Source organism: Calliopsis andreniformis, unplaced genomic scaffold (assembly GCF_051401765.1).
Source record: "Calliopsis andreniformis isolate RMS-2024a unplaced genomic scaffold, iyCalAndr_principal scaffold0276, whole genome shotgun sequence".
Taxonomy (NCBI): Eukaryota; Metazoa; Arthropoda; class Insecta; order Hymenoptera; family Andrenidae; genus Calliopsis; species Calliopsis andreniformis.
Genome location: NW_027480685.1, coordinates 312,325 through 327,033, shown reverse-complemented (window position 1 = coordinate 327,033; position 14,709 = coordinate 312,325). Strand labels below are relative to the sequence as shown.

At 43.1% G+C, this 14,709-nt stretch overlaps 3 protein-coding genes across 3 annotated transcripts; all 3 read left to right on the top strand.

Moving 5' to 3' along the window:
* The first annotated feature begins 307 nt into the window (after positions 1-307).
* Positions 308-3,251, top strand: LOC143187783 (uncharacterized). Its single transcript, XM_076391993.1, has 5 exons — positions 308-1,089; positions 1,124-1,457; positions 1,507-1,524; positions 1,569-2,112; positions 2,143-3,251. The coding sequence occupies exons 1-5, from the start codon at positions 308-310 to the stop codon at positions 3,249-3,251; spliced, it is 2,787 nt and encodes a 928-aa protein (XP_076248108.1).
* Positions 3,252-3,416: 165 nt separating this feature from the next.
* LOC143187782 (uncharacterized) lies at positions 3,417-4,926 on the top strand. Its single transcript, XM_076391992.1, has 4 exons — positions 3,417-3,551; positions 3,604-3,614; positions 3,671-4,184; positions 4,273-4,926. The coding sequence occupies exons 1-4, from the start codon at positions 3,417-3,419 to the stop codon at positions 4,924-4,926; spliced, it is 1,314 nt and encodes a 437-aa protein (XP_076248107.1).
* Positions 4,927-11,750: 6,824 nt separating this feature from the next.
* Positions 11,751-13,189, top strand: LOC143187781 (uncharacterized). Its single transcript, XM_076391991.1, has 2 exons — positions 11,751-11,849; positions 11,894-13,189. The coding sequence occupies exons 1-2, from the start codon at positions 11,751-11,753 to the stop codon at positions 13,187-13,189; spliced, it is 1,395 nt and encodes a 464-aa protein (XP_076248106.1).
* The last annotated feature ends 1,520 nt before the right edge of the window (positions 13,190-14,709 follow it).

The following is a 14,709-nucleotide window of genomic DNA, read 5'->3' as shown; positions in this document are numbered from 1 at the left end:
AGCATCAGCGCATCTTCGGAGCATCAGCACATCCTCGGAGCATCCGCGCATCTTTGGAGCATCAGCGCATCCTCGGAGCGTCAGCCGATCTTCGTAGCGTCAAGGCATCTTCGATGCATCAACACCTTTGCAGAGCATCAACATCTCCTTAGAGTACCTCCTCTTTCTTCATACCATCAGCAGCTTTTGGTAGCGTTAACATATTGTAGCAGCCTGCCGACAACGAAACGGTAACGTACCTGCTCAATACAGTGATCAAGTTCTATCCTTTTTTATTCCTCTTCTCAGTCCGCAATAATCTGTTGTCATGGCTCCATCCGCGGAAGAACGCATTCGTATTTTAAAATTAAAACGCTCGTCGTTCAAGTTCGAGTTAATAACTTTTAAACATTTTCTTGATAATTGCGACCCCGATAAAGAAGACATTGAAATTAAATATAGATTAGATGAACTTAAAATCGAATACGCCGCATTCCGAAAATCGCAAAGTGATTTAGATAATGCAGATGAAACTGGAGAATTAATGAAAGAAAGAATTGAGATAAAAAATATGTACATAGGTTATAGTTCTATAGCGCAAAAGCTATTACAATCTGTCCAGCAGATTCCGGCTCATTCTCATGCAAATACAGATCATAATACAAGTAATACTCTAGCAAATTTGAAAACTCTCGATAACGATATAAGTCTTCCTAAATTACATTTACCATACTTTAGTGCATGTTATGAAGAATGGCCAGGATTTGCTGATCAGTTCAAATCTGCCGTACATAATAATCCTCGATTAAATGATTGTCGTAAATTAATTTATTTGCGTTCTTGTTTACGGGCCGAAGCGTCGCGTTTAATTGCATCTTTAGAAAATTCCTCGGCCAATTACAAAACTGCTTGGGATTTGTCAGAAGAACAATATAATAAGCCAGCGGTAATCGTTGCCAATCACGTACGCGCGTTATTTAATTTACCACATATAGCAAAGGTAAATCATCATAATATAAGACAATTTTTAACTAATTTAGAGTCACATTATCGCGCACTTCAAACGTTACACCAGCCGTCAGCTGACACTTTATTAATACATTTATCCTTGTCAAGACTAGATCAAGAAACTAATTTAAAATAGAAGGAACATACACGTGATAAAATATTTCCAACTCTTGATGAATTGTGTAAATTTTTGCGGAATCGATGCCATGATATTGAGCCATCAGGTCCAGCAAACAACACACGTTACATCACGAGCTCCAGTAAATAATAGTATTCCTACTCAAAGGACTTATACTACAGTACATTCATCCTGTCCTATATGTCAGGGCGCTCATGCTATCTACGCATGTGATCAGTTTACCAAATCTGCTATTTCACAACGTACGAAGCTCATATTAGATAATAGGTTATGCATTAATTGCTTAAAAAGGGGGCATTCTGCATCAGTATGCAAGAGTAGTGGTTGCAGGGTATGTAAGAAAAGGCATAACACTTTATTGCATACCGATGCACCATTAGAACCACAGCCATGAACTAGTCATGTCAACATAGTGTGCTTAAACAATAACACAAAATCACAGGTCATATTATCTACTGCCGCTATAGACGTTATTGACAATAATAAACATTCGCATCGTTGTCGGGTGTTATTAGATTCATGCGCGCAATCACATTTTTTAACTTACCAATTTGCAAAAAGATTAAATTTGCCCTTATTTCAAACACAAATTCTAGTAGCTGGTATGAATCAAATGCATTCTGAAGTTAAATATTTTACAAAAGCTCGTATTCAATCGCGTACAACTAATTTTACTACTGAATTAACATTTCTTGTATCCAATCAGATTTCAGAATCTTTGCCCGAAGAAAATATTAACTATAAATCACTACAATTACCTCAAAATTTGCCATTAGCTGATCCAGAATTTCATAACGCAGCAGAAATTGACGGTTTACTTGGTGCTCAGTTATTTTGGCATTTATTAAGTGTAGGACAAATCAAATTAGCACATCCAACAATGATGATGCGTAAAACTTTGTTAGGTTGGATAATAGTAGGAGAGACTCCTAGATCAAGGACAATAAATTCAGTAGTTTGTAATGATACGTTAAGCTCATTAGACGGTCAGTTAGCTAAATTTTGAAAAGTAGAAGAGACTCCACAGGAAGTAACATTGTCTGAGGAAGAACAAAATTGTGAAAAACATTATTTGGACCATACACGTCGGGAATTAGAAACGGGAAGATATAGCGTAAATTTGCCATTCAAAAATAATGTCAAAAATCTAGGTGATCCATACAATACTGCCATGAAAAGATTTTTATCTCTGGAAAGATCACTCCAACATAATCCAATTATGCGCGAACACTATGTCATTTTCATGCGTGAGTACGAGGATTTAGGTCATATGACTAAAACTACATTTTGTTCTAAATTTGAAGGTTATTATCTTCCACACCATGCCGTAAAAAAGGAGGATAATTTAACCACAAAAATTCGCGTTGTATTCGATGCATCGGCAAAAACTACTTCAGGTTTATCATTAAATGATACTTTAATGATCGGAACTAATATTCAAGGAGAATTATTTACTATTGTTACGAGATTTAGAATTCATAAATATGTTTTATCTGCTGATATCACTAAGATGTATCGTCAGGTTATGCTTGCTACAGAAGATCGTCATTATCATAAGATACTCTGGCGCGGAAACTCAAGTCATCCTATATCCACATACTTGTTAAATACTGTAACGTATGGCACATCATCCGCATCCTATTTAGCTATTAAAACATTACATCGATTGGCGGATGATGAAGGTCATCAATTTCCAATAGCAGCAAAAATTTTAAAGTCTGATTTCTACGTTGACGACCTTTTAACCGGAGCAGACACTTATGAAGATGCTTTATTAATTCGTGATCAGCGTATTCAAATAACTCAAAGGGCAGGATTCCAATTAAGGCAGTGGTCATCAAGCGATCAACAATTATTACAATCTGTTGCTAAAAGCAATGAAAATACATTTATGAACATAGTATCAGATGAATTTAGAAAAACGTTAGGTTTATATTGGAATCAGGTACATGATACCTTAGGTTATGAGGTTAAAGATCATGGACCACTTCTGCAGGTAACAAAACGTACTATACTATCGCGAGTTGCTCAGCTTTTCGATCCATTAGGTCTACTGGGTCCAATTATTGTAAAAACTAAAATTTTAATGCAGAGATTGTGGCAATTGAAAATAGATTGGGACTAAACAATTCCGGAAACATTACACACTGAATGGAAACTTTTTGAATCACAGTTGGGTATTATCAAAAACCTATGTATACCGCGTAGAATTACATGCGATCAATATGCATTATTAGAGTTACACGGATTCTGTGATGCCAGTGAAAAGGCATACGGAGCCTGTATATACATGCGTTCTATTAATAATTCCGGTCAATGTTATACACAATTAATTTGTTCAGAAAGTAAAGTTGCGCCTCTTAAAGTTCAGTCACTATCGCGTTTAGAATTATGTGCGGCAGTTTTATTAACCAAATTATTTAACGTAACTATAAAATCTTTTAAATTAAAAATAGATAACGATGTATTTTGGACAGACGCTACAATGGTATTACATTGAATCAATACTCCTCCACATACATTAAAGGTTTTTATTGCTAATAGGGTAAGCGAAATACAACAATTAGCTGACAACGTTCATTGGCGTCATGTGCCATCACAAGATAATCCTGCCAATTGTTTGTCAAGGGGTATAAGGCCTGCCGATTTCTTGCATGAAACATCATGGTTTACCGGTCCACAATGGTTACGACAGTCAGAGGACAAATGGCCATCAAATACTTTGTTACCTGTCGAGGTTTCTGAGCGTCGTACCGTAGTAGTTCTTACTGCCACAGTCATTAGCAATAAAACATTCATTGACCGTTTTTCTTCCTTAGGTCGCTTAGAGCGAACAATAGCTTATTGCCTTAGATTTTGTTTTAACATCAAGCACAAACAAAAACGTTCAGGATTGCTTAGCGTCGAAGAATTACAAAACGCGCAGCAATCGATAATTAAGTTCATACAACAAAAGGAGTTCGTAGAAGACATCAAATTGATATGTAACAAAAAACAACCTTATAACGGAAAACTGCGATTTTTAAATCCTTTTGTGGATAAAAATGGAATTTTACGGGTAGGGGGGAGAATTACAAATGCAACCACTACATATGATAAGAAGCATCAAATATTATTACCAGCTAAACATCATTTCACCAACTTAGTTATTCGTCATGAGCACTGGAAGCATTTCCACACAGGTATACCAAATGGGTAATTTACCTAAGACTAGGGTTACACCAAATCGCGCTTTCCTCGTGACGGGCATCGATTATTGCAGCCCATTGTACATAAAGGAAAAGCGCCTACGTAATACAAAAACAATAAAGGTATATGTAGTAGTATTCGTTTGTTTCTCAACCAAAGCAGTTCATCTTGAATTGGTCAGTGATTTAACAACAGAAGCATTTTTGGCGGTTCTTAAAAGATTTTTTGCGAGACGAGGAAAATCATCAGAAATTTATTCGGACAACGCAAAGACTTTCATTGATGCGAATCGAGAATTACGTGAAATACACGAGTCGTTCAAAACTGCGATAAAAAATAGTATAGTACAACATTATGCGATAGATAATAGAATTATTTGGCATTTTATTCCCCCACGTGCATCTAATTTCGGAGGTCTCTGGGAGGCAACTGTCAAACAAGTGAAGCGTCATTTAATTCGTACAGTCGGAAAAACATTATTAACATACGAAGCCATGACTATGCACCCCGATCGCTGTCGCCGCCGCAGGCGGTCAACAAGGGGTAGGGTCTTTCCGTCCCACAGTGTGTCGCCTATTGTGGAAATTTGGAGCAAAACTCATTGCTCCTAATTTAATCAACTTTCGAACTAAGACATCCAATACTTTTCTAAATAGAATACAAAGATGTATCGATTGACGTATTAAAAAAATATTAATTTTCATTGAGGAAATTGAGGTAACCATGGTTATTGCTCGGATGCTCGGATGCTCGGATGCTCGGGTGGAATATAGCCGTTGCTGCTAGCGCCGAACGCCTCTCATGCTCGGACGCTCGTAAAAATAGACCCTTTCGAGTGGCTCGAAGCGTCGTATAGGCGACCTATGCTCGCCTAGTGGGAACGTCTTTTCGAGCAAAACTCGCCGAGCACGCACATTTATGACCGAACGAGCTCGTTAGAGCAATGGAAAGCGACCTTTAGGATTTACTTTCAAAGTAGAAATAACACTCTTTCGTTTGATTAGGTTTAACTGTGAACCAGTGTCAATAAGGAAGCTAGCGATCCCTCTACAAAATGAACTGTGTTCTAAATCAAGAACTGGTAATTGACCTATACTTTTTACATCGAACTGGAACCTGTTTTGTTGAGTTGAGGGCGTGCAATCAAAGGTTCGCCCCGTGTCACACCCTTCCGCGGAGCTATCTGAGAGTTTTAATATTGAGGTTTTGTGATAGTGTTTGAAGTTAATTGTGCTTGTGAAGGAAAATTAATATTCTGTTTTTTAAAACAACGCGATTCGTCATGGCCGGTTTTCCTACAGAATTTGCATCTGATCCAGTTATAGTTCGATTTATTCAAATTCTTCTCATTATTTTGGGGACAGTTATTACGAAAGTGTCGTTTTTGATTACACTTAAAGCATTGAATTTCTTCACCGTTAGTTGTAAAAACTTTACCATCTCGAATTATAGGCCGAGTAGATAAAACTTGATTTGATTGTTCATCACCTAGTTCTCGTCCTAGTTCGCACGCAATTTTCGCGATTTCCTCAAAATCTTCCGCTCGTTCTTTAAGAAAATGTAGTCTCAAAGATTGGTCTCGTAAACCCTGTTTAAAATTAGTAACAGCTTCCAGATTTAATAAAGATATTACACCTTTCAATTGTCGGGCCCCGGTGCCACGGGAGCCGGCAACTGCGCCCACCGCCGCGATGGGTCGCAAAGCGGCTGGACGACAGCCTCTTGGAGGCAGCCGCTCAGGTAGCGGCTTGGTCGGAGGTACCGGCTGGGCCAGTCGTCGACGTTGAGGGAGAATTGGCCGGGTTCAGCAGGGCTATAATGGCGGTGTGTGACACCGCCATGCCAAGAGCTAGGCCACCCTCGCGTCCAGTCGCGGCCTACTGGTGGTCGCGCGAAATGGGCGGATTACGTGCAGCGAATGTCCGAGCGCGGCGCCGGTATACCCACGCCCGTCGTCGCCGACACGCCGAGCCCGAGCAGGTGGCGCGCTGATACGAGGATTATAGTGCTACACGCAAGAACCTCCAGCGCGCCATCCGGGACGCCAAAGCCCGGGCATGGAAGGAACTCCTCGTGGAGCTAAACAGGGATCCGTAGTGGCACCCATAAAAACCAGTAATGGGCAAGCTACGCCCGTGGGCGCCACCCATAACGGAGACCCTAGATCCCCCACTCCTCGAGCGGGTGGTACAGACCCTGTTTCCCGGAATAGACAGGGAGCAGGAGGCCACCCGCGACGAAGCCTCGGAGCCACTTAGTGAATGGTCCGAGGCGGAGATGGGGGTTACCCACGAGGAGATGGCCGGGGCACTGCGCCGCCGCGCATCCCGCAACGTTGCGCCGTGCCCTGACGGTGTCCCTGGCCGCGTATTAGCCCGGGCAATGGGCGTCCTCAGCTCGCGGTTCGCGCGGATGTTGAGCGGCTGCCTCCGCCTGGGTGAATTCCCCAGGGAATGGAAGCAAGCGCGGATGGTCCATTTAAGGAAGGATGGACGGTCCGCAGACACGCCTTCGGCGTACAGGCCGGTGTGCTTGCTTGACGAGGCGGGAAAGCTTTTTGAGACCATCATAGCTGCCCGCCTCTCGAGCCACCTATCGACGGTGGGACCGGGATTGTCCTCCAGCCAGTTTGGCTTCCGGGAGGGACTATCAACCATTGACGCCATCCTGTGCGTCAGGTCCCTCTCGGAGGAGGGCGTCTCCAGGGATGGGGTGGCGTTGGCAGTGTCGTTAGATATCGTCAACGCCTTTAACACCCTTCCTTGGAGCAGGGTACTGGGGGCGCTTCGTCATATGCGGGTGCCACCGTACCTGAGACGTATGGTCCGGTCCTACCTAAGTGACAGGTGGATTCAATACACCGGCCGTGATGGAAATATTTGCCGAAGGAAGGTCGTGCGCGGCATGCCGCAGGGGTCCGTGTTGGGCCCAGTGCTATGGGTCGTCGCGTACGACCACGTGCTGCGGGCACGCCTCCCCGCCGATGTCAACCTGACGCGATATGCAGACGACCCGCTGGAACTGGTCGGTGGGGTAGGCTACGGTGGGGCCATCCGCCTTGCCGAGATGGCGGTGACTGTCGTTGTCGCAGCGATCCGTGAGTCGGGCCTTGAGGTAGCGCCTCACAAATGCGAGGCAATGTGGTTTTATAACCGGCGTCGCCGCGGGGTGACCCCGCCCGGCTTGCGGTTCAAGGTGGGTGATGCCTTCGTCGAGGTGAAGGAACAGATGAAGTATCTGGGCCTGATCCTCGACAGCCGATGGCGCTTCGTCGAGCATTTCGGACGCTTGGCCCCCCGGGTGGAGAGAGCGTCTGCCGCTTTAGGCCACCTCCTCCTCAATATAGGGGGGCCCGAGGAAGGAATTCGCCGCCTCTACGCTGGGGTGGTGCGATCAATGACCCTCTACGAGGTCCCTGTCTGGCCCCCGGACCTGATGGCCAGAAAACGCAGCATAATTTTGCTGCGATGCCTTCACAGGCGGCTGGCCATCAGAGTCATCCGAGGCTATCGCACCGTCTCCTACGAGGCGGCGACGGCCCTGGCGGGTCTACCCTCCCTGGAGCTTTTGACGCAGCACGACCGGACGATATACGTCCGGCTGCGCCAGCTCCGGGATAGCGGGAGGCCACCGGAGGCAGGAGCAGTCGAGCAGACGAGGCGTCTCGCCCGGCGTGCCCTCCACTTGGAGTGGACCCGCCAGCTAGAGACTGGCGCGGCAACGAAAAGGGCCGTCGCGGCTGTCCTGCCGCATTTTGAAAAGTGGCGGGGCAGAGCATTCGGAAGGCTCACCTATCGAATGACGCAGGTGCTCTCCGGACATGGCTGTTTCGGGGAGTACCTGTGTCGAATTGGAAAGGAAGCGACAGCGGCATGCCACCATTGCGGGGACGAACATGACACGGCGCAGCACACGTTGGAAGTCTGCCCAGCGTGAGCAGCGGAGCGCCGTGTCCTGGTGCAGGCAGTGGGATGGGACCTCTCGCTGGGGGCAGTAGTGGAAGCTATGCTCTCCGGCGAGAGGAAATGGAAAGCAATGGCCTCCTTCTGCGAGCAAGTTATGTTGCAGAAGGAGGCCGCGGAGCGGGTTAGGGAGCGACGCGTCCATCCCGCTCATAGGGGTAGAGCTAGGGCCGGGCCACGGGCGAGACGACGACGCAGATCGCCGACCCGCCCCGGTCCAGTAGCAGTCCCATGACAAAGGGAAGGGGGGAGCGACGGCCCGAGGCCAGCGGGACCCACCGACGGGGCCACTAGGCCCCCGAGGGTTTGGCTGGCAGCGGGACATCGCGGGGGTCGCAGGTGGCTTGGGTTGGGGCCCAAGTCGCCATGGCACAGCGACCACGGCGGGGTGGGGGGGGGGGGGGGGGGCTTCATGTAGTGTGGCCACATGTCGTCGGAGTTAGATATGTCGCAGGCAGGGGAACCACCCCTCCCGGGATGAGCCTCTGCACGGCTAGGGGGGTACTGGATGTATTCTTCGGAGTTGGCAGTACCGCCCGAAACGCCATAGGTTGGCCACCGTGGAGTTTTAGTCGGTAAGAGTCCGACAGTGCCCCGAGGCCTCCCCAAGGGGTTCGGGGTGTCCTATGAGGATTTCCCCACGTCAAAAAAGAAAAGAAAAAAAAAAGTATCCTTTAATAATATTCACGTTACTCTCATCTTTACGATATATTATCCCTAAGTTTCTGGTACCTTGTAAATATCTTATTATTCTTTTTATGTTAGTTACATCAACTTCTGAAGGATTCTCTACTCTCCTACTACTATACATTACCGCATAGTTTATATCCGGTCTTGTTTTCTTGGTTAGATACATAAGACTCCCTACCGCTTCTCTATATGGAAAGGTCGTCTTTTCCTTATGTACCTCCTCTTGAACTTTTGCTAGCATGGGTGTGTCCACCGCCTTTGCTCCACCCATTCCATATGTTTCTAGGACTTTATCCAAATATTTAGATTGTTTTAATCTGACAGTTTGCTTCCCTATTCTTTCAATTTCTAGACCTAGAAAAGAATTTGGATTAGAATCACATTTTATGTCAAAATATATTCTCAATTTTCAAACTAAATCTTGGAGTTTTTGTTTATTTGTTCCAAACAAGATCATCAACATGGATCGCCATGATCTCTGAGTTATCTTCATTCTTGAAAATACATTTAGCTGTCTTGAGTTGTTTCAAACCATATTTCTTCAATGCTTCTGTAAACGATTTATTCCAACAATATGAAGCCTGTTTTAGCCCATATAATGCTTTCTTCAACCTACAGACTTTTCCTTTTTCTTCCTCAAATCCTTCTGGTAATCGTATGTATATCTCTTCATTTAGTTCTCCATACAGAAATGCTGTCTTTACATCAAACTTTATAAAATCCCATCCATACTGCATTGCTAATGCGAATAATATCTTCAATGTTGCATCGTTGACCACTGGACTGTATAATTGTTCATAGTCTATGTTATTTTTCTGTTCAAATCCTCTTGCGACTAGTCTTACCTTATATCTTCCTCCTTCCTTTATTTGAAATACCCATCTACTAGATGGCATTCTTTTTCCTTTCTCTCACTTGAAACTACTAATTCCCACGTTTTATTTTTCTTTAATGATTCTTTTTCTTCTTGCATTGCACTCAACCACTTTGATTTATCTTCACTTTTCATGATATCTTCATAGGTTAGTAAAACATAGTCATTTAATTTTTCTGGACATTTCCTTGCTCGAGTAGATCTTCTTAATTGAGTTTCTTGCTCATTTTCTTCTAATTCATTTTGTGTACCTTCAACTTGTCCGCTTCCTGAATTATTCACCTCGATAACTGTTGTATCTTGTTCATCTTCTGTCCATTCATATTCCTCACTATCTGTATCTAATTCGTTATCTTCAAGGATCCCTTCTTCTATCTCATCATTTTCTTTATCAATTGGTATGTGAATTAGCGTTTCTTAATTCACCTTGCTCTCATTGATTTCAGTTATTCTGCTTTCTGGTTTTACACACTGCTCTTCATGAAACAATACTTCTCTAGATATTATGATTTTTTTCCTTGTTGAATCCCACAATCGATAACCTAACGATGTATACCCGACAATATTTTACTTTTCTCCCTCTATCTTCTAGTTCCTTTAATTGTCCTAGTTCTCTGGAATATGGAGTGCATCCAAAAATCTTTAGATGTTGAAAGTTAGGTTTCCTCCCAGTCCATAATTCATATGCCGTTTGTGGATTAACTTTGGTTGGACTCCTGTTGTATAGATAGGTTGCGACTCTCACTGCCTCTCCCCAAAGTACTTTATCCTCAATACTCAGCATCGCTCTTACCTTTTCTATCAACGTCCTATTCAATCTCTCCGCCTTCCCATTCAACTGAGGTGTATATGGCGGAGCATAATTTATCCAAGTGCCTCTTTCTTTACACCATGTTTGTAATCTATCGTTAGATTACTCCTTACCGTTGTCACACCTTATCTCTTTTGTTTTTCTTTCCCATTTTGTCTCAGCTTGCATTAAAAATTCTCTCACCTTTGAGAAAACTTCTTCCTTCGACTCCAGAAGATATACTGTAACGTAATTCGTATAATCGTCTATGAAGGTAAGAAAATATCTCTTGTTATCCCATGTTGTTGGCGTTATGGGTCCACATACATCTGTATGAATTATCTCCATTGGTTGTGATGATCTTCTTCGTTGATCTTTATATGGTTGCTTCCTTTGATTTGCTCGCATACATGAATCACAGTTTGTTAACTGAAGTAATATCTCATTTTTTGTTAATTTTATACCTTCAGACATACTTAGTAATCTAATCACATTATTTGTACCAAGATGTCCAAGTCTTTGGTGCCATAACTTCGCCGAGGATTCATTTACAGTAATTAATGCCTCTTCAGTCTCATTAATGGTGTATAATCCCAATGTATTTCTACTTCCATGTAATAGTGTATTTCCATTCTTCTTTACTGTGACCTTAACCATTCTGGAATTCTACTGTGCCTCCTTGTTTATCTATTACACTCACTGATAAAAGATCTCCTCTCAGATTTGGTACATATAAGACCTTTTGTAACTCACAATCTCCAAGATCAACTGTACCTATCTTTTCTGCCATCATCTTACCCTCTTAACTCGCTACTTTAGTTTCTGTCTTTATTTTGCGATAATTTTTCAGCTTATCTATGTCATTGGTCATATGTGATGTGGAACCTGAATCCACGATCCACTTACCTGTAGCAATATTTGTCAGTAAGGTACTGTACGCCAGCCAAAAGGGAGAACAAGAAAGGAAGAGCGAAGGGAGGAATTCTTATAGCAGTAAGTAAGGACTTGGATTTGATGGAATGTAAGGAGTGGAATGAACAGACAGTGGAGTTATGAGTGAGCTACAAGGGAAAAAGATGGAGAAATGTAACGATATATAGCCAAAATATAAAGGAAACAATGGAAGTGGTGATGGGTGTAATAGACGAAAGAGAGGAAGAATGCTTATTAGTAGGAGGAGACTGTAACGCAAGGACAGGAGACGAAGGAGGACCAATAGTAGGGAGGGAGAAAGGATAGGGATTAGAAGATCAATAGATAAGGTAACAAACAAAGAAGGAAGGATACTGATCGAAAGAATAGAAGAAAGGGGGTGGATGATTCTGAATGGCACATACGAAGAGGAAGGAGGGTGGACATACATTGGAGAGACAGGATTATCAGTAATAGATTATGCAATTGCGAATGAAAGAGCAAAAGAGGAGGTAGAGAGGGTGACAGAGGGAGACAGGACGGAATCGGACCACGTTCCAGTGGAAGTAGAGTTGAGAGAGACGGAGGAGCAAGAGGAAACAAGAAGTCAACAAAAGGAAAGGGAAAAGGAAGTAGAAAAGACGGATTGGACAGAGGAAGGCATAATATATTATCATGGAAAATGTGAAGGATGGAGAAGTACAAAAGAAGATATTGAGGGGACATGGGGGGAAATAGCGGGAAAGGTGAAAAGCTCGATAAAGAAAATAAGAAGGAAAATAATACGGTGGAAATTGGGAAAGAAGGATTGGCATAGTAGGGTATGGGGAGAGAGGAAGAGGGAGCTGAAGAAAACAATGAGAGCATGGAAGAAAGGAAAAATCAACAGGGAGGAGTACATAGGAAAGAGGAAGGAATTTAGAGCATGGTGTGAGGAAGAAAAGAGAAGGCATGCACTAGAGGAAGAAGAGAAAATAAAGAATATTAGAACGGAGGCAGAGGCATGGAAGTACATAAATAGATATAGGAAGAGAAGAGAAAATATAAATGAAACCATAGAAGTAGACAGGTGGAAGAAGCATTTTATGGAGTTATTAGGAGGGAAGGAAGACAGAGTTACCCTGAATCTGGAGGGGGAAGAAGGGGAAGATACACAAGAGGAGGAAGAAATAGAAGACATAACGAAGGAGGACCTAATAAAGCAGCTAAGGAAGCTAAAGAAGGCGAAAGCACCAGGGGAGGACGGGATTGAGAACGAAGCGTGGATATACATGCCAAAGGAGATAGGGGAAGAAGTTTGGAAGATAATCAACAAGATATGGAGAGAGGGAGAGATAGTGGAGGAGTCGAAGAGAGGGATAATCAGCCCTATTTATAAGAAGGGAGAAAAAAGCGAAGTTAAAAATTACAGGGGGGTGACCTTAATGAACACAGCATACAAAATTTATGCAAGCCTACTTAACGAAAAATTAAGAAATGAAGTGGAAGAGGGGTTATACGAAGGGCAATTTGGATTCAGAAAAGGAAGAGGAACAATAGATGCCGTATGTACCTTGAACTGCGTAGTAAACAAGGAGTTGGGGCAAAAAGGAGGGAAGATATTCGCGTTCTTTGCGGATTTAAAAGCTGCATTTGGAAAGAGTTAAATAGAATGTTGAAGGATACCGGAACAAGAAAGCATTTAAGAAAGAGAATAATGGAGGTATATGAAGAGACGAAGTGTGGGGTAAGAGTAGGACAAAGAAGGACGGAGGAGTTCTGGACTGAGAAAGGGGTGAGACAAGGGTGTCCGATGAGTCCCACATTATTCAATGTGTATTTGGCAGACCTGGAACAAGAAATGAGGAAAGAACAGGAGGGAGGAGTAGTGACAGGGAGGGAAAAATTGTGGACAGTTACATATGCGGACGACATCGTACTGTTAGCAACAGGAGAAGCAGGATTGAGAGGCATGTTAAGAAGATTCAGAAGTATGTAGAAAGGAAAGGACTAACATTAAGTAGTGAAAAATCGAAGATAATGGTGTTCAAGAGGGGAAAGGGAAGGAAAAGGGGGCGGGAATGGAAATGGGGGAACGAGAGTATAGAAGAGGTAAAAGAGATGAGATATTTAGGTTATATGATGCAGAAGAACAGAGGAACAGAGAGACATTTAGTGGAGAGGATGAAGAGAGCAACAATAGCGATGAAAATGAAATGGAGTATAGGAGAAAGAATTTTCAAAGACGATTACAGAAGGAGAATGAAAATGTTTGACGCGCTGGTTGGTAGCGTTGCACTATATGGAGCAGAGATATGGGGCTGGCAGAACGAGGCAAGAGTGGATAAAGTCAAAAGAAAATACATAAAGTGGATACTAAACCTAGACAGAGAGACACCAAACTATATCGTAGTGGAAGAGAGCAAAAGCATAGAGCTAAGACTGGAAGCTATTAGGAGAGCAATATGTTACGAAGAGAAGGCAAGGCAAACAGAAAAGAAATTGATAACAGAATGTATAAGAAGTCTGGACAGGGGAAGACCGAAGGAGGAAGAGATGAGATGGGAGAAGATGAGAAGAGAAAGGCTAGAAGGAGTGGGAATGGGAAAAGAGAACCGAAATAGAGAGAGAGAAGAAGGTTCAGAAGTAGGACAACTGGCTCTGGAAAGGATATGGTGGAAGGAAAAGGAGGAGAGAGAAGAGAAAATAAAGGAATCAAAGTACAATAGCTACTACGAGTACATAAGGACGGCCGAGTTACCACAATATTTGAAAGGGAAAAGGAAAAAGAAGGATAGGAACATAATAGCAAGATTCAGATGTGGAAATGAACTAAGAGGAAATCAACATTGGAGAGAAGAAGAGGAGAGGATGTGCAGGATATGTAAGAAGGAAGACGAAGATGTGACACATATACTGAAAGAATGCGAGGTGACAAAGAGCAACATAGAAATAGAAGAATTTCTAAGCGAGAGTGGGGCAGGTTTAGAAGCAATGAAAAGAATAGTAGAGGGAAGGGAGGAAAGGAAAAGGGAAGAAGAGAAGGAGTAGGAAGGAAAGAGGAGGGAAACCAAAGATTAGGAATGGGAAGAAGGTGGGAGAACGAAACGAGTACTAAGAAGGCAAAACAGAGAGAGATAGAGATTGGGTAGTTGAGGGAAGGTTGAAGGGGTACAAAAGAAATGTT